The 19,023-nt window shown below is 46.4% G+C and overlaps 1 protein-coding gene across 4 annotated transcripts in view; it reads right to left on the bottom strand.

Annotated features, from left to right (window-relative positions):
• Positions 1-1,466: 1,466 nt before the first annotated feature.
• The window catches only part of DSCC1 (DNA replication and sister chromatid cohesion 1), a 27,880-nt gene continuing 10,323 nt past the window's right edge, over positions 1,467-19,023 (bottom strand). For 3 of the 4 annotated variants that reach the window (XM_077271400.1, XM_077271401.1, XM_077271399.1), the window contains exons 2-10: positions 17,162-17,351; positions 15,386-15,554; positions 14,736-14,864; positions 10,727-10,817; positions 10,501-10,639; positions 9,153-9,205; positions 6,385-6,539; positions 3,422-3,570; positions 1,467-1,825 (exon numbers count right to left, since the gene is read on the bottom strand). In XM_077271400.1, the coding sequence (XP_077127515.1) occupies positions 1,717-1,825; positions 3,422-3,570; positions 6,385-6,539; positions 9,153-9,205; positions 10,501-10,639; positions 10,727-10,817; positions 14,736-14,864; positions 15,386-15,554; positions 17,162-17,334 (1,167 nt within the window). In that variant the 5' untranslated portion in view covers positions 17,335-17,351 and the 3' untranslated portion in view covers positions 1,467-1,716. The remainder of the gene's footprint in view (positions 1,826-3,421; positions 3,571-6,384; positions 6,540-9,152; positions 9,206-10,500; positions 10,640-10,726; positions 10,818-14,735; positions 14,865-15,385; positions 15,555-17,161; positions 17,352-19,023) is intronic. The other variant, XM_077271402.1, reaches the window with a different exon arrangement.

Genomic DNA, 19,023 nt, shown 5'->3' with positions numbered 1-19,023 from the left:
TCCTCTAATTAGAGGACCTCCTCCTCCAATGTCCAGGTGTGGGGGGAGGGGAGGTGGAGAGGCCTGCCCACACCAACCGCGTTGTAATAGCGCCATGCGATCCAGCATGGAGCGCAAAAATCTCCCCTGTATGCTGAAGCTGGCCGGCATGTGACATCATATCCTGCCGCCGGCTTCAGACCGGAAGTCGTCTTACATGCGTGCCCAGCGCGACATGCTGCTGCCAACGCCAGAGGAGAGGCTGGAGAGCTCTGAGAGGCCTCCAGCCAAAAAATTCCTCACAGACCTTGCCGGAGGTGCAGACTGGAGGGGAGGTCCCGAGTCCAAGATGGAGACGAGAGAAGCTCCGAGAGGAGGGGTAAGTCTGCTGCCCTGCTTGATCTCTTTCTCCCACGGTGACTGCTGTATACCGATGATGACCTCTTCATCCCTAGTAGGAACAGGAAAGGACACCGACGGGAGGATGATGGAGGGGTTATTTAACCTCTGTCATTTCCTGTCCTATTAGGAAAGGGGAACATCCTCCAGGTGTGCTGTCGTGGGGGGTTACTAGAGAAAAAAAGCTATTAACCTTTAGAAACGGGGTTGATTCACAGGTTAATAGCGTTTGGAATTTGCACCGACACTTCGACCCCCGCTGCGAGGAGGAAACAGATTTTATTCCTCCCGGTAGCGTTTGGGTTTCTGGCTACAGCTTCCATGGAGCGGCCGGGTATGTGCTGGTGATCAGTGGGAGTCCCAATAAAAGACCCCATAATAATGTACCGGTGAGAGAGAAGTATTGTAAATGGTTATTGCCCTTTAAATTAACCAAGTACTGGATTGAATTTGTAAGTGTGATGTTATCCGTCACCCCCCCCCCTCTAGAATTTATATTGAATGGTGTTTTTTAATTTTATTTAAAAAGGGAAGAAATTCCTGATTATTTGAAATGCGCTGACTGGTTTATCAGAAAAAGCAGCAAACGTCTACAAGTGATGTGTGCGAATAGCCTCGTGTCAACTACTGGGCGTAGCGATCCTGAAAGACAATATCGGTCCTTGCCGCATGACTTCAGACAGGAGGCCAAAGCAGAAGCTGCATTGAGGGATCTGTAGCCATACTGGCCTTATTTGAGCTGCTGCCGAGGTTATGCATGGCATCTGTATTGTTTGGATTGGTTGCCCTATTGGTCACGCACAAATTATAAGAACAGTCCAAATAACGCTGGCCTAGCAGGTGCCATATTACTAATACATTTCAGTCGCGTCTATTAGACCATTTTGCTTACTGGTTTAGACGTTTGATAACCAGGAAGCCACTTTCAGGATACATGACCCCGCTCACCCCTACCCAAATCCGACAGCTGGGTCTACACTGCAGCTTTGGTTGTCCCCATTTGTTTGCATTATGCTAAGACGGTGGGGCGGCATGCAGCCATCTTGGACCTTGCGACCGGTTACATAACGACGTTTGGCACATGCTACTCCAAGTAGAGATGAAACAATTTATTAAAAAAGTGATCACCAAAATCCTACCGGACACAGAAAGCAGGGGCATTGGCTCGGCCGAGACAAGACATCGGCTTCCACAGGGATGACATGACAACTTGGGACTTTAATGAAATAAATGTTTTCTTCTTGAAGTAGATTTGGTTCCGGTAGAAAAAACACAGGAGAAAATAAGAGCTTAAATTAAAAATGAAATAGTAGAATGTGACACGACGAGGCCGCGGCTCTAAGAAACGGGCCGCCTAGAATTGTACACTTTAACGCCATTCTGCAGGGACGATCGCGCATATTTAGTCAGCAGGGCTCCGATGGTTTGCTTCTCCTCGCACAGGTCCCTAAAACAAGAAAAAATAAAAATACTAGTAAGGCTGAAATGTAAACCTGAAGTAGATGACAAGGAGAAATGGAAAACAATAGAATTTAATCCGTTCATGCACCTTCCAGGAAACATTCTCTTTCTTAAGTCCTGTGCCATCGCCTGCGGGGGGATATAATGCACTTAGGATCCAAAATCACGTACAAAAGAGTTGACAAAAATTTTAAAAAAGTAAATGACTGCTGTGTTCCAAAATGCTTAGCTACTTACCGGTAGCGGTGTTTTTTGGAGCCCATGACAGCACCACGATATAAGGGTGCTGTTGTGGGAGAAAGAATAAATGCTTAACTACTTACTGGTAGCTGTGTTTTCGGAGCCCATGACAGCACCACGATATAAGGGTGCTGTCATGGGAGACCGAATAAATGCTTAGCTACTTACTGGTAGCGGTGTTTTTCAGAGCCCATGGCAGCACCCTTATATTGTGGTGCTGTCATGGGAGAGCGAATAAAACAGGGTTACCCCTCACTACAGGTTGTTAGTTTTGTTCCATTGACAGGAATGGTGGCGAACTGCAAAACCGCGCACAACCTGATGACAAAAGTGATGCAGTTTCAAGAATAAAGCAGCAGTGCAATCCAGAACCACCACTATAATGACTTAAGTGCCTTGCGACGATTCACTAGCATCTAAAGGGTGCCAACAAAGAGAAGACTACCCCAATGTTACCCCTGCGAGATGCCAATGGGCTGCAATGGCCATCGACACCGTAATAATGGGTTTCTGGTTTTAGAAATCCTGCAACGTCCTGAAGTGCTTTCTGTTCCATTTTCTCCTTCTCATTATTACCGCTTGCTGTCAGTGAATCGGTCTCCTCTACTTACATGCCAGGAAGCGTTCTGACCATGTAAGCCGACACGTTGCTTACTACTCCGTGTCACCTGATGCGCCCGAGTACACAGACCCCCAGACCCGACTGCTACAGATTTTGGCCGCCTTTACTGAATACTGTAGAGTGTTTGTTAAATTAACACTTATCTGTAAAATTTTGCTATTAAAAAAAAGTTGAAGAGGTATTCTCATCTTAAGGAGCCCATAACATATGTCTAGGTAGGATATGCCCAGGGGTTGTCCACATTTGGGTTAGGAAAAAAAAGTTCTTACTTAAATGCAATTATTTGGGGATAAAAAAAATGTTGCTAATCAGTTTCATTACAATGTTTTGCTTTCTAGATCCTCCGTGCTTTAGACTGCAGGATGAGCTACCTGAGAATCTATCAGTGAGCTCCTCTCAGCTGATTTACGAGCACAGACCATGTCAAAGTTGAATGTGCAGGGAAACAAATACCTTGTAAAAGCCAAACGGAGCAAAATGATTAATGAGACCGAAGTGTAGAAATGATTTTTAACACTAAATCTATGAAAGTAAAAACAAAAATCCCCAGTGGTGGATATCCCTATAATGCAGGGAGCTGGAGGTCTGGCACATGCTGTTTTACTGACACGGGAGTGCCCCTTTATATACTATATGCAGGATCCCGTCCGGCACTTTTGGGCCAATGCGCACATACCGTTCCCTCTCACAGGGGCTGATAAGCAGCACGTAATGGCTTACTGTATGTACGGCGACATATCCGCTTCTGTCCACTTCTCTCTCATACCAAACAGAGTTTTGAACCGCTCCTGGGTGTCTTCGGGCAGATCCTCTGTCTTCAGAAGAAAGATGGTCTCAGGTCGAGAGCTCCTGTCCACCAAGGCAAGTCCCTAAAGGAAACGCAGGCTTGAAAAAGGGGATCAGAAATTTGCATTTTTTTATTTATTCTGCACAAAAGATTATTTGCAAATTTGCTTTTATTTATTTTTGATTGGAAATCTCCATGTATTCTGTGTCTGCAGATCTGCGTATCTCCGTGTGTTCTGTGTCTGCAGCTCCTATGCAGATCTGTGTCTCCATGTGTTCCGTGTCTGCGGCTCCTATGCAGGTCTGCGTGTCTTCAGTGTCTGCGGCTCCTATGCAGATCTGTGTCTCCATGTGTTCCGTGTCTGCGGCTCCTATGCAGATCTGCGTGTCTCCATGTGTTCCGTGTCTGCGGCCCCCAAGCAGATCTGCGTGTCTCCATATGTTCTGTGTCTGCAGCTCCTATGCAGATCTGCGTGTCTCCATGTGTTCCGTGTCTGTGGCTCCTATACAGATCTGCGTGTCTCCATATGTTCTGTGTCTGCAGCTCCTATGCAGATCTGCGTGTCTTCCGTGTCTGCGGCTCCTATGCAGATCTGTGTCTCTATGTGTTCCGTGTCTGCGACTCCTATGCAGATCTGCGTCTCCGTGTGTTCCGTGTCTGCGACTCCTATGCAGATCTGCGTCTCCGTGTGTTCCGTGTCTGCGACTCCTATGCAGATCTGCGTCTCCGTGTGTTCCGTGTCTGCGGCTCCTATACAGATCGGCGTGTCTCCATATGTTCCGTGTCTGCGGCTCCCATGCAGATCTGCGTGTCTCCAGCTCCTATACAGATCTGCGTGTCTCCATATGTTCTGTGTCTGCAGCTCCTATGCAGATCTGCGTGTCTTCCGTGTCTGCGGCTCCTATGCAGATCTGTGTCTCCATGTGTTCCGTGTCTGCGGCTCCTATGCAGATCTGCGTGTCTCCATATGTTCGTGTCTCCGGCTCCTATACAGATCGGCGTGTCTCCATATGTTCGTGTCTGCGGCTCCTATGCAGATCTGCGTGTCTCCATATATTCCGTGTCTGCGGCTCCTATACAGATCTGCGTGTCTCCATATATTCCGTGTCTGCGGCTCCTATACAGATCTGCGTGTCTCCGTGTGTTCTGTGTCTGCGGCTCCTATGCAGATCTGCGTGTCTCCGTGTGTTCTGTGTCTGCGGCTCCTATGCAGATCAGCGTGTCTCCTTATGTTCCGTGTCTGCGGCTCCTATACAGATCTGCGTGTCTCCGTGTGTTCTGTGTCTGCGGCTCCTATGCAGATCTGCGTGTCTCCATATGTTCCGTGTCTGCGGCTCCTATACAGATCTGCGTGTCTCCATATGTTCCGTGTCTGCAGCTCCTATACAGATCTGCGTGTCTCCATGTGTTCCGTGTCTGCAGCTCCTATGCAGATCTGCGTGTCTTCCGTGTCTGCGGCTCCTATGCAGATCTGTGTCTCCATGTGTTCCGTGTCTGCGGCTCCTATGCAGATCTGCGTGTCTCCATATGTTCGTGTCTCCGGCTCCTATACAGATCGGCGTGTCTCCATATGTTCGTGTCTGCGGCTCCTATGCAGATCTGCGTGTCTCCATATATTCCGTGTCTGCGGCTCCTATACAGATCTGCGTGTCTCCATATATTCCGTGTCTGCGGCTCCTATACAGATCTGCGTGTCTCCGTGTGTTCTGTGTCTGCGGCTCCTATACAGATCTGCGTGTCTCCGTGTGTTCTGTGTCTGCGGCTCCTATGCAGATCTGCGTGTCTCCATATGTTCCGTGTCTGCGGCTCCTATACAGATCTGCGTGTCTCCATATGTTCCGTGTCTGCAGCTCCTATACAGATCTGCGTGTCTCCATATGTTCCGTGTCTGCGGCTCCTATACAGATCTGCGTGTCTCCGTGTGTTCTGTGTCTGCGGCTCCTATGCAGATCTGCGTGTCTCCATATGTTCCGTGTCTGCAGCTCCTATACAGATCTGCATGTCTCCATATGTTCCGTGTCTGCGGCTCCTATACAGATCTGCGTGTCTCCATATGTTCCGTGTCTGCAGCTCCTATACAGATCTGCGTGTCTCCGTGTGTTCTGTGTCTGCGGCTCCTATACAGATCTGCGTGTTTCCATGTGTTGTGTCTGCGGCTCCTATGCAGATCTGCGTGCCTCCATGTTACAGACTGCAAACTAACTCTGTAGTCTGAGCCGGCAATCATACTTCCTTCGCTAACCTATCTTTACTATTAATTAAATAGCTCATTTAAGCCTGATGAAACTGGAGAATTTACGCTACACCGCCATTGACATGTAGTTTCAGAGCAAGTACACCAGCCTCGTCAGGTACAACAGCCTCGTCAGGTACAACATCTCTCTTATGCAGCTCGATTATATCATCAGATTTCACAATGTGAACAGTGTACAGTACTGAACAGATCTCTTAGACCTGATGATGCTTTGGCACTTACGCTGAAAATTCATGTCAGAATAGCTGTATAATTGGATTTCACAATGCATTCTGACATGGATTGTCAGGGTAAGTACACCAGCCTCATCAGTTCCAATGCAGTAAAGTTAGATTATACAGCCATACTGGATACAATATTGAACAGATCTCTAAGACCTGACAAAGCCGGAAGACTTGCTTTGAAAATCCATGTCAGAATTGCTTTCTAATCCTTTATAAAAAGCTTTTCCCATTTTCATACTAGGCTTTCATAATGGATTAAACGCCCATGCCAACATGGGATTTTCAGAGCAAGTACACCAGTTTCATCAGGTCCAAGAGCTTTAATCTAATAATATATGTAGTTGGGTAATGAAAACCTGGTTATAGATCCTGTGTGGAATATATGGACGGACTAGGAGGCTCCAAATGAAAGTCTTACTCGCAGCTGCTCCGGCCTGGTGGTCATTCCCTCGGGGACGCTCTGCTGCCAGACGGCCTGAAACTCGGAGAGATTGAACTTCACAGCGTTCTGCAGGAGCATCTGGGCGGTCGCTCGGCAGATCTTGTCCTCGTCCAATGCAAAGAACGCTTCTTCTGAAAAACAAAAAGAAACTTGAATTATTTATTCACAGAATAGCCGATAAGTGTATAATCACTGGGACCCCGGCTATGGAGACCCCGCGACTGGGTCCGTGTGACCGCTAGGATAGACAGTCTGAAATTATATTTAAAAAACAGTAGGGGGCGCAACCTTGAATATTTTTTCCTACGATGGTTCCACCGGAAAACCTTATGTTCTGTGTGATATAACATTTATTGGTGCTGCAGCCGTGTAACGCTTTCCTGACACGTGACGCCATATGTCGGGTCACTGTCCTCGACGTAAGATCAGAAACGGAGCGAGAATCCCTCCCAGCAGATAATGGCGGCGATACACAGCGGGACCGGCCTCTAGGAACATCGGGGGGGGAGCACTTACACGCCGCTGGCAATATCTGACACCGGCATTTAAAGTGCCAGGACCGAGAGCGCCACGTGCCATTACCTCTCCCTGCGCCGATGGCTTGCTGTGACAGCTGGGAGTCCGCTGACGCCCTGCCGTGCCTGTCATGTACTTTTGAAAACCAGTATGACTGACATTCACAGGAGATGTGTTTCTACTATATATGGCGGTACTGGTAAAATTAATGGCGCCAATAAAAACTACAACTTGTCCTCTTACAACTACCTTGAAGAGAACTGGGATCCTAAAGAGCTCAGCTGAATGGAGCGGAGGTCAATCATGCGAACCATGTATCCATTCAATCTAACAGCAGCAATCAGCAATCTCCAGTGCTCCCAGTCCTCAGACCACCAATTCCTGGGATCAGTGGAGGCCACAGTGGTCAGACCCCAGCGATCAGCAATCTCCGGTGCTCCCAGTCCTCAGACCACCAATTCCTGGGATCAGTGGGGGCCACAGTGGTCAGACCCCAGGGATCAGCATTCTCCGGTGCTCCCAGTCCCCAGACCACCAATTCCTGGGATCAGTGGAGGCCACAGTGGTCAGACCCCAGCGATCAGCAATCTCCTGTACTCCCAGTCTTCAGACCACCAATTCTCCGAATCAGTGGGGGCCACTGTGGTCAGACCCCAGCAATCAGCAATCTCCTGTTCTCCCAGTCTGCAGACCACCAATTCTCGGAATCAGTGGGGGCCACTGTGGTCAGACCCCAGGGATCAGCAATCTCCGGTGCTCCCAATCCTCAGACTACCAACTCCTGGGATCAGTGGAAGCCACAGTGGTCAGACCCCAGGGATCAGCAATCTCCGGTGCTCCCAATCCTCAGACTACCAACTCCTGGGATCAGTGGAAGCCACAGTGGTCAGACCCCAGGGATCAGCAATCTCCGGTGCTCCCAATCCTCAGACTACCAATTCCTGGGATCAGTGGAGGCCACAGTGGTCAGACCCCAGCGATCAGCAATCTCCGGTGCTCCCAGTCCTCAGACCACCAATTCTCCGAACCAGTGGGGGCCACTGTGGTCAGACCCCAGCAATCAGCAATCTCCTGTTCTCCCAGTCTGCAGACCACCAATTCTCGGAATCAGTGGGGGCCACTGTGGTCAGACCCCAGGGATCAGCAATCTCCGGTGCTCCCAATTCTCAGACCACCAATTGCTGGGATCAGTGGAGGCCACAGTGGTCAGACCCCAGGGATCAGCAATCTCCGGTGCTCCCTATCCTCAGACTACCAATTCCTGGGATCAGTGGAGGCCACAGTGGTCAGACCCCAGCGATCAGCAATCTCCGGTGCTCCCAGTCCTCAGACCACCAATTCTCCGAATCAGTGGGGGCCACTGTGGTCAGACCCCAGGGATCAGCAATCTCCTGTTCTCCCAGTCTGCAGACCACCAATTCTCGGAATCAGTGGGGGCCACAGTGGTCAGACCCCAGGGATCAGCAATCTCCGGTGCTCCCAGTCTTCGGACCACCAATTCCTGGGATCAGTGGAGGCCACAGTGGTCAGACCCCAGGGGTCAGCAATCTCCGGTGCTCCCAGTCCTCTGACCACCAATTCCTGGGATCAGTGGGGGCCACAGTGGTCAGACCCCAGGGATCAGCAATCTCCGGTGCTCCCAGTCCTCTGACCACCAATTCCTGGGATCAGTGGGGGCCACAGTGGTCAGACCCCAGCGATCAGCAATCTCCGGTGCTCCTAGTCTTCGGACCACCAATTCTTGGGATCAGTGGGGGCCACAGTGGTCAGACCCCAGCGATCAGCAATCTCCGGTGCTCCCAGTCTTCGGACCACCAATTCTCGGGATCAGTGGGGGCCACAGTGGTCAGATCCCAGTGATCAGAAAGTCGCCTTCTATATAGTGGAGATGGGATCACTTTCCGACTGCTGTAGTCCCCACTGAGGTGTACCGAGATCCAGAGCTCGGAAGATCCGTGGATGAATGGAGCGGAGGTCGATCATGCGCACGACATCTCCGTTCATTCTAGAACGAGCGCTGAAGATCAGCCCAGCTGTGGTTCTCAGGATCAGGAGGGGCTATGGAGTCGGACCCCAGTAAGAACAAACTTATCACCTATGTAGTGGATACAGGTGAACATTTAAACGTCAGAATTATCCTGTAAGTTGTGTAATGACGCTCGTGGTAGACAGATGCCGTTTCTTAATATTGGGAATGTACGGGAAGAAAAAAGGCCAAGAAAGCTTACCGTCCTCAGAAAACCTCTCTCCATAACACTCCAAGCAGTGCTCAATCATCTGTCTGAGAAAAGAAAGGGGAAGCAGAACATTAAATAATCAGACACTCAGTGACCCCACGGAACGTCTTCTACGGCAGAATCCGGACACGCAGGAATCCTTCCGATCCCACCGGCCACATTTCTATGGGAGTTATGGAGAGAGCTGGAATGTGATGGTGGCAGGTGCATCACCAAAGTGAAAAGAGGTCAACGTCCCAGAAACATAAACCCTTTCCCAAAAAAACAAATATTTGAGGTGGGTGCCAGCGGTGCTGTAACACCACAGCCCCCATAGCTCTGAGCTGTTTAGATGCTTCTGTCTCTAGGTGTCCATCGCTCCCACACAACAAAATAAATGGGGGTCAGCAGGTCCCATCCGAAGGCCCCTCAGTCCCTCCATCTGTGTGCTCCTATGTGGCACAGATTGGACCTCTATATACTGCAGGCTATTGTAGAAGCAATCGCAGGATTTTTTTCTCTCCACCTTGAATCTTTTTTTCTTCATTTTCCAGTTGATTATATGGTAAAATAAATGAATGGGGTCAATCACAACTACAACTCGTCCTGCACGAAAAACATCCTCATACGGCCAGAAAGAGTGATGGCTCGGAGAAGAGAAGAAAAAACCTAAGTGCAGAAATGGAAATTTGCCGAAACTGGAAGGAGTTTAGGGGATTGTTAGGAGCCAGGGTGATTTTATTTTTCCACTAAACATCTGCAGTCCCAATTAAAGGGGATGTCTAATACCTGTAGAGCTCTTTATAAATCTCTATCTTGAAATCCTAACCACATTTGGGATTTGCTTTATTGTAAAATTCCCGCCATTCTCCCTATATCTGTCATTTCTTTTCTTTGTGATATTTTGTTTGGGGGGAGCCTTAAAGTGACGCCACAGGATGACGGCCCTGCAGGCACATCCCCGCAGTTTCTATCACCCCCTGAAATATCACATCAGGAGGCAGCGCTGCGGTCACGCACCACATCTACTGTCCACGCTGTCCCGATGCTATTCTTATAGGTACACGACCACCCCTTTAAGAAAAGGTTTTTGATTAAATGAAAGGGTCATCAGCAGCCGCCTAACACCCCTGTATTAGATTCACGTGGCCTTTATACGTTTGTAACAAGACACAGACTAAGGTCATGTTCCATGGCGGAGCGGCCGTGACTCTCCTGACCTATACACGAGGCAGCTGAGTTCAGGTCAGAGGACACATGCGAGTACATCTCCAGCAAGCATCCCCTTCATGGATGTGTAATTGTAATTTACCCTTACGGGCTCATTCATTCCGAAAAGTCAATGTGTTAAATCTCTTACTCTGGCTCCAGAGGTCGAAGCTCTTCAAGACAGACTTTCAGAGGCACTCGGCTGAAGGACCACGACTCGGAGTCCATTAGTTGGGTGATGTGGCTCAGAAGCTTCATTTCATAATCAAAGTCCAAAAGTCGCCAAAATCCTAAAAAATAATAAAATAATCAGGATAAGAGCTAAAAGGAATCTCGTCTGTCTAGCCTCAAGTCATTAGTCGGGCACCGAACGTCACCTTTAATATTACAGGCATGGATGACCTTCAGGTGGTCCATCAGCTCTTCACAGCTTGCTTGGATTTGGTTCAATAAGTCCTCTGTGGTATACTAAGAACCGAAGACAGAAGCGAGACACATATTATATAGAATAATGTCTCATTTATCCGTTATGTCACTTCTCTGACATGCTGGGATGGATCGGAGCACTTAGGGTCCCGCTCAAAAGTCAACATTTTCCACTGTGGATTTTGCTGGAGAACCGCAGCAAATCTGCCACAAAAGTCACATTGTGGGAAGATTTTGGTGCAGATTTGACCCCAGGTAATCACTGTCATAAGAGTAATCCAGAGTGGAACAACACAGAATAAATAGTCAGGCTGCGAATTTACAATGAACATCGGCATCGTGTGGAGCAGAGATGGCAAAATCCCATCCTCTGCCGATACTAAACCTACGAAGTCAGAAGAAACCGCAGAAAGATCACTGGATGGTCACAGATTAGTACTTCAAAGCCCAGTGAGAAGAAAAGGAAGAAGGTCGCCCTTCCAAAAACAGAATACATCTGCAGCTGTGATGAGCAGCTCGGGACTTTTGTCTAGAACTTGTGAAGGTCCTAGTTATAAGTCTTATAAATCAGAAGTCCAAGTTATACCAAGTGCAGACAAATCTACCTAGATGGTAATGTCTCCCTACAAACTTAACCTGTCTCCTATAAAAGGCCAAGAGGACACGACTAGGGGCCCGCAATACAGAAAGACTGCGAAAACCAGGCAACTGGTCCCCCCGCTTTTCCCTTTCAATCCCTGCACTGGCTCCCCATTGCCCAGAGACTCCAGTACAAAACCCTAACCATGACATACAAAGCCATCCACAACCTGTCTCCTCCATACATCTGTGACCTCTTCTCCCGGTACTTACCTACACACAACCTCCGATCCTCACAAGATCTCCTTCTCTACTCCCCTCTTATCTCCTCTTCCCACAATCGTATACAAGATTTCTCTCGCGTATCACCCCTACTCTGGAACCCTCTACCACAACAGATCAGACTCTCGCCTACCATCGAAACCTTCAAAAAGAGCCTGAAGACCTACCTCTTCCGACAAGCCTACAACCTGCAGTAACCACCGATCAACCAACCGCTGCACGACCAGCTCTATCCTCACCTACTGTATCCTCACCCATCCCTTGCAGATTGTGAGCCCTCGCGGGCAGGGTCCTCCTGTAGCTGCTCCATGGAGGTCCTCAGGCTTGGGCATTTTCTCTACTTAGGAATCCCCAGCTATTTCCTCTGTAAACACTTTATCTGCTCTGGTTTGGGGCTTACTTATGAAGACCCCAATAAAAGTGTCAGTTGCTGAATAAATTGGTTCAAGGAAAAAGTAGTGTGGAGGACTACTGCTCTCAGTTCAGACCTCATAGAGTGACCCAGGGTCCTTCCAGCCAAATACAAGAGGTGATGGTTTATAGTCCCTCCCCGTTGTCCCTAGATGAGACCACATCACTGGCGGTGCTTTTGGACAGATGTCTTAGGGATAAGAAAACATTCAAGGGTGTTTTTGTGACTTCTGTCTCAGTAGGATGAGAGGGAGAAGAACCTGTACAGATTGAGGCCTCCAGAGTTTCCAAGGAGGGAGGATAGCTCTGGAGCTTCGGTAGAACGGGTCATGCAACGGTTCAGTGTTTCAGATTCATCAAAGTTTCTTAAAGCTAAGGAGAAGGCAGGAAAAGACTCACTAATATGTAAGGACTCTGTTTCTAATGTTCTCACTTGCAGACTACTGGCTTTTTTTTTTTTTTTTTTTTAAACAAAATCGAGTTACCTCTGCATTTGCTGACTTCGGTTCTGCCTTAGATCTCATTGGCAGTGATTTTGCCAGCGAGTGCAGCTATACAGTTGCTAGTCTTTGTCATCCTGTTCAAGTAACCTCAATTGAAAGTTCTCCGCTTACCCAAAATTGTGTTACTTCTAAGCTTGAGAATGGGAGTGTTACACGCAACGTAAAATCAATCATGGTTGTTCCTTCCTTGACAGCTAAACTTGTGTTGGATGTGCCCTTGTTCCATCAAATGGGAGACTCGCGAGGTTAAGTCTTGGGGGAATATCTGTTTTTTCAAAGGTTTATCTAAATCCACGTCATCTACCAGTTCTCCTCCTCCCGATTTGGCTCAGGATTAGGAGGTTGAAGTTCTTCTCCCGCATGGCTCTTTAGACCGTGCTCAGATGGATCCAGTTAAGGTACAGACAGTCCTGGACTGGGAACAACCCACTAATCGTGAAGCTTTACTGAGGTTCTTAGGCGTGGCTAATTGCCATTTTAAGTTCATCAAGAACTTTTCAGTTAAAGTTAAACCTCTTATTGATATGACCAATGTAGGTACTGATGTTTCCTCTAGGTCTACTGAGACGTTTCATGCTTTTTCTAACGGTCGTCCTCAGTCAACCCGATGTTGATTTCTCTGTGACATATCTCCCCGATACCAAGAATGTTGAGGCAGAAATTATGCTTGATGGGGAGCGGGTGTTGGGCTCCGGACATGTCAGAAGTTGACGGCAACATCACGTTAAATGGAAAGTTTGGGCCCAGAGGATATAGCCGGAATTGATGCAAATGATTTACATACGGGCTGCCTAGTGAGGGAGTTCTGTCAGCGACATCAGGGTTGATTTCCTCGGGTCCAGTGGCCCCTCGTAGACGTGGGGTGGGGGGGTGTTGTACTGCCATGCCTCCAGATTCGACCCATCAGTCCTGTGCTTTCCTCTCAGCATCTGCCCGCTGTGCCATAGGAGATCACGTCGCTGTCCAGGTGCAGATTACTTTTTGCCATTGTCCACTCCTTTCTCACAGCAGGTGTTTTCTTTCACTGTGTGAACTGTCCTTTGTTCTGCACACTTCTCCTCTTGTGGGTAATTCAGACTCTGCACTCTGGTTCGTTAGGAGGTACATGAAGCAATTCGACAGCCTAATAAGTAGTTCGGACAGAGTTGTCATTTTCTAGTTTGTGGTTAGGGCTAGCTCTGTACGGGTGGCACCACTAGGGACTGGGGCGTCAGGATATCTCGTCTGTACGAGGACCGGTTGTTGCTTTTAGTGGTTAACCTATTATTACTATTGTGTGATTCACTACACAGCTGTAACAGGAGACCCCTGTATACACATCACATAGGAGACACAGACACTGCTATCGCTGCGGGGCGATGATCACACTCCCTTCCCAGGCTGGTGCGGCAGTGCTCTGTGGTGCAGGTGCTGCGACGGCATTTTGTGAAAGCCGAGATCACAATCTGTGCATGCGCCGCCCAAGGCGGCCATTTTCCCAAAGGCCACTGTATTGCATCAATGGATGTGTGGGGGGCCTCCGGACTTTCATAAAATGCCAGGACAGCCCCTAAACCACAGAGCGCTGCTGCACCAGCCTGGGATGGGATTTCCCGGAGGCCAGCGCAGCACCGCCGAACCTGCCGCACCAGTCTGGGAGTCATATCTCCAAACACCCCCTGTGACCACGCTCCACCAGTGCTGCCGATCCCCCGGGTAAGCTGATTTCGGACTGTAAGACAGACCCCCATTTGACACAATTTTTTTCCCTTATTTTCCTTCTGATTTGGGGTGCGTCTTATGGTCCGGTACATCTTATAGTCCAAAAAATACGGTATGTACATACATACCTCGTAAGAGACAGCAAGACTGCTGTCTGTACACATCACATAGGAGATACACAGACACAAATTCTGCTGTATACATCACACAGGAGACATTGATACTGCTGTATATTCATCAAATGGGAGTCAACAAGACTGCTGTATATACATCACATAGGAGGCACCAAGACTGTATCACACTGGAAACATGATACTGCTGTATATACACCACATAAGACATCAAGACTGCCACATATACAGCAGAAAGGATAAGACTCACCATACACTAGAGAAGGGGAATTTTGCAGGCTGCAGCCCTCATGTGACTGCAGGGGCTGAATCAGCTCCTTGATCCCTGCAGGACATCTTCTGTTTTTGCTTACCACTGATGCACTTGCATCTTGCTCGTTTTCTGGTCCTTCATAGACGTTTTCAAGCAAAAGTTTCTTTAACCTCTTCAGTTTAGGTCTGCACCTCCTCAGCTCCCAGTAATGATTAGAGAATCCCGCAATCTGTAAGACATTGTCAGCTGATATAAAAAAAGTAGTGCAAAAAAAAATAAAAAAATACAGGGCGGCACCATAATCTGTAACAATTGCGACCGAAAGTGTTGGCATCTTTGAAATTGTTCCAGAAAATAAAGCATTTCTCCCAAAAAAATTATTGTAGTTACACGATTATATCCTGTGTGTAATGGACCCCCGTCTGCCCACTGGCAGGGCTGTCTGTGAGAAGTGGTCATCAGGGTCCTGGGCCGAACGTAGTTTATCACCCAGACATGGTTTCTGAATATTAGCGACTGAGTAGTCCGCTCTCTTTTAGTGTAGGTTCCACCTCCATAAGCTCCATAGGAAGAGACAACACAATGAGGTTTATTTCAGAAATATTATTTCAGAACCTTCTTCAGACACATGGATTGCAGGACTACAGGGAATGTGACCACCGGTGATACATGAAAAGCTCCTACGTGTAATGATCATATTATACTTATCCAATGCACAGAGACGATGCCCCCGATGTGCCCGGGCCTTACCTCACAGGAGGCGATGCTCAGGGGCAGCTGATCATTGGGCAGGAGGTCCGGAGTTTTACCCTCTGGGATAAACAACAATAAATTGGATGTATCGGCGATCTTCAGGTCATAGGTTTGGTTCTGGCTGCACAGGACGGCATGGTCGCCTTGGTCACCTCGAATCACAAGGCTGAAAAGGAGGAAAAAAAGATGAATCAAGTGATCGGAACATGGATAAGAAACAACCTGAAGTGTTAGACTTCACTAACAAGGGAACGGAACAAGGTCACAGTCTAAATAGCCGAAAATCGAAAAGAACGTCTCAATGAACAGAGCACAAAACAGTAACTCTATATTGAATACATACAATGGATAACAAACATGTAAAAGATATTCTGTAGAGAATATAAAAGTGGTCATGACATGATCAACACATGAAAAAAAAAAAAAAAGTTAGATATTGGCTTAACCCCCGGATTCTTTTTCGTTTTTCGCTCCCCTCCTTCCCAGAGCCATAACTTTTTTTTTTTTTTTCCGTCAATATGGCCATGTGAGGGCTTATTTTTTGCGGGACGAGTTGTACTTTTGAATGACATCATTGGTTTTACCATGTCGTGTACTAGAAAACAGGAATAAAATTCCAAGTGCGGTGAAATTGCAAAAAAAGTGCAATCCCACACTTGTTTTTTGTCCTGCCATTATGATTCTCCAGGTGATTACGAGTTCATAGACACCTAACATGACTAGGTTATTTTTTATCTAAGTTGTGAAAAAAAATTCCAAACTTTACTTAAAAAAAAAAATAAAATTCCGTCATTTTCCGATACCCACCCGTAGTGTGTCCATTTTTCGTGATCTGGGGTCAGGTGAGGGCTTATTTTTTGTGTGCCGAGCTGACGTTTTTAATAATAGCACTTTGGTGCAGATACGTTCTTTTGATCGCCCGTTATTGCATTTTAATGCAATGTCGCGGTGACCAAAAAAACGTAATTCTGGAGTCAAATTTTTTTCTCGCTACGCCGTTTAGCGATCAGGTTAATGCTTTTATTTTTATTGATAGATCGGGCGATTCTGAACGCGGTGATACCAAATATGTGTAGGTTTGATTTTTTTTTTTGCTTTATCTTGAATGGGGCGAAAGGGGGGTGATTTAAATTTTAATTTTTTTTTTTTCATCTTTTTTAAAACATTTTTTTTTTTACTTTTGCCATGATTCAATAGTGTCCATGGGAGGCTAGAAGCTGGCATAGCCTGATCGGCTCAGCTCTATAGGAGCAATGCTCAGATCGCCGCTATGCAGCTGAATTACAGCATTGCTATGAGTGCCGACCACAGGGTGTCGCTCGCAGCAATCTGCCATCAACAACCATAGAGGTCTCAAGGACCTCTATGGTTACTATGCCGACGCATCGCGGACCCCCGATCACATGATGGGGGTCGGCGATGTGCTCATTTCCGGCCCGATGGCTGGAAGCGGTAGTTAAATGCCGCTGTCAGCGTTTGACAGCCCCATGTTAGTTAATGGCAGTGAGTGGATCGTGATTCCACCCGTGCCTATTGTTCACAACAGCTGACAGGTCCCGGCTTTGATGTGAGCTCACCGCCGGAGCCCGCATAAAAGCGGGGGATCTGTCCTCAGACGTACTCTCTCATCCGAGGTCAGACAGGGGTTAAAATACAAAGGAAAGGTGTCATCTTTAAGGTGACGTGTCCGGTCCCCGCGCCCCCGGCAGTTGTGGTTGTTTCCCCGATTCTCCGGCGTCCGTCCGTATTCTGTGTGTCCCGGCGTCTCCTCACCTCCCTCCCGCCTCCATCTCCGCACACAGAGTCTCGTCCAGCTCTATCAGGCTGTAGTCTCCCGCCGAGAAGCTCGCGCTGAACGTCAGACATTGCACGCTGCTGCGCAGATCCTCCACGGTCAGCTTGGCGATCTGCAGCGTGGCCTCCACCTCCTCCCGGGAGCGGCTCATGAGGAAAACGGCTGCGACTGGGGAGAGAAATAAAGTGCTGATACATACTATACGAGCACAAGAATATATTCTATATGTATATTATGTATATATACAGCACTCCACATATACCCCGTATACACAGGGATATATTCTATATGTATATATATATATATATATATATATATATATATATATATATATATATATATATATATATATATATATATATATATATATATATATATATATATATATATAGCACTCCCCATATACCCCGTATACACAGGAATATATTCTATATGTATATATATAGCACTCCCCGTATACACAGGAATATATTCTATATGTATATATATATATATATATATATATATATATATATATATATATATATAGCACTCCCCATATACCCCGTATACACAGGAATATATTCTATATGTATATATATACAGCACTCCACATATACCCCGTATACACAGGAATATATTCTATATGTATATATATATACAGCACTCCCCATATACCCCGTATACACAGGAATATATTCTATATGTATATATATATACACAGCACTCCCCATATACCCCGTATACACAGGGATATATTCTATATGTATATATACAGCACTCCCCATATACCCCGTATACACAGGGATATATTCTATATGTACAGTATATATATATATATTATATATATATATATATATATATATATATATATATATATATATATATATATATACATACACAGCACTCCCCATATACCCCGTATACACAGGAATATATTCTATATGTATATATACAGCTCTCCCCATATACCCCGTATACACAGGAATATATTCTATGTGTATATATATATATATACAGCACTCCCCATATACCCCGTATACACAGGGATATATTCTATATGTATATATATATAGCACTCCCCATATACCCCGTATACACAGGATTATATTATATATGTATATATATAGCACTCCCCATATACCCCGTATACACAGGAATATATTCTACATGTATATATATACAGCACTCCCCATATACCCCGTATACACAGGAATATATTCTATATGTACAGTATATATATAGCACTCCCCATATACCCAGTATACACAGGAATATATTCTATATGTATATATATAGCACTCCCCATATACCCCGTATACACAGTAATATATTCTATATGTACAGTATATATATATATAGCACTCCCCATATACCCCGTATACACAGGAATATATTCTATATGTACAGTATATATATAGCACTCCCCATATACCCCGAATACACAGGAATATATTCTATATGTATATATATATAGCACTCCCCATATACCCCGTATACACAGGAATATATTCTATATGTATATATATACAGCACTCCCCGTATACACAGGAATATATTCTATATGTATATATACAGCACTCCCCATATACACAGGAATATATTCTATATGTATATATATATAGCACTCCCCATATACCCAGTATACACAGGAATATATTCTATATGTACAGTATATATATAGCACTCCCCATATACCCCGTATACACAGGAATATATTCTATATGTACAGTATATATATAGCACTCCCCATATACCCAGTATACACAGGAATATATTCTATATGTACAGTATATATATATAGCACTCCCCATATACCCCGTATACACAGGAATATATTCTATATGTACAGTATATATAT

The sequence above is a fragment of the Ranitomeya variabilis genome, chromosome 6 (assembly GCF_051348905.1).
Source record: "Ranitomeya variabilis isolate aRanVar5 chromosome 6, aRanVar5.hap1, whole genome shotgun sequence".
Classification (NCBI taxonomy): Eukaryota; Metazoa; Chordata; class Amphibia; order Anura; family Dendrobatidae; genus Ranitomeya; species Ranitomeya variabilis.
This window is presented reverse-complemented; position numbering and strand designations above follow the sequence as displayed.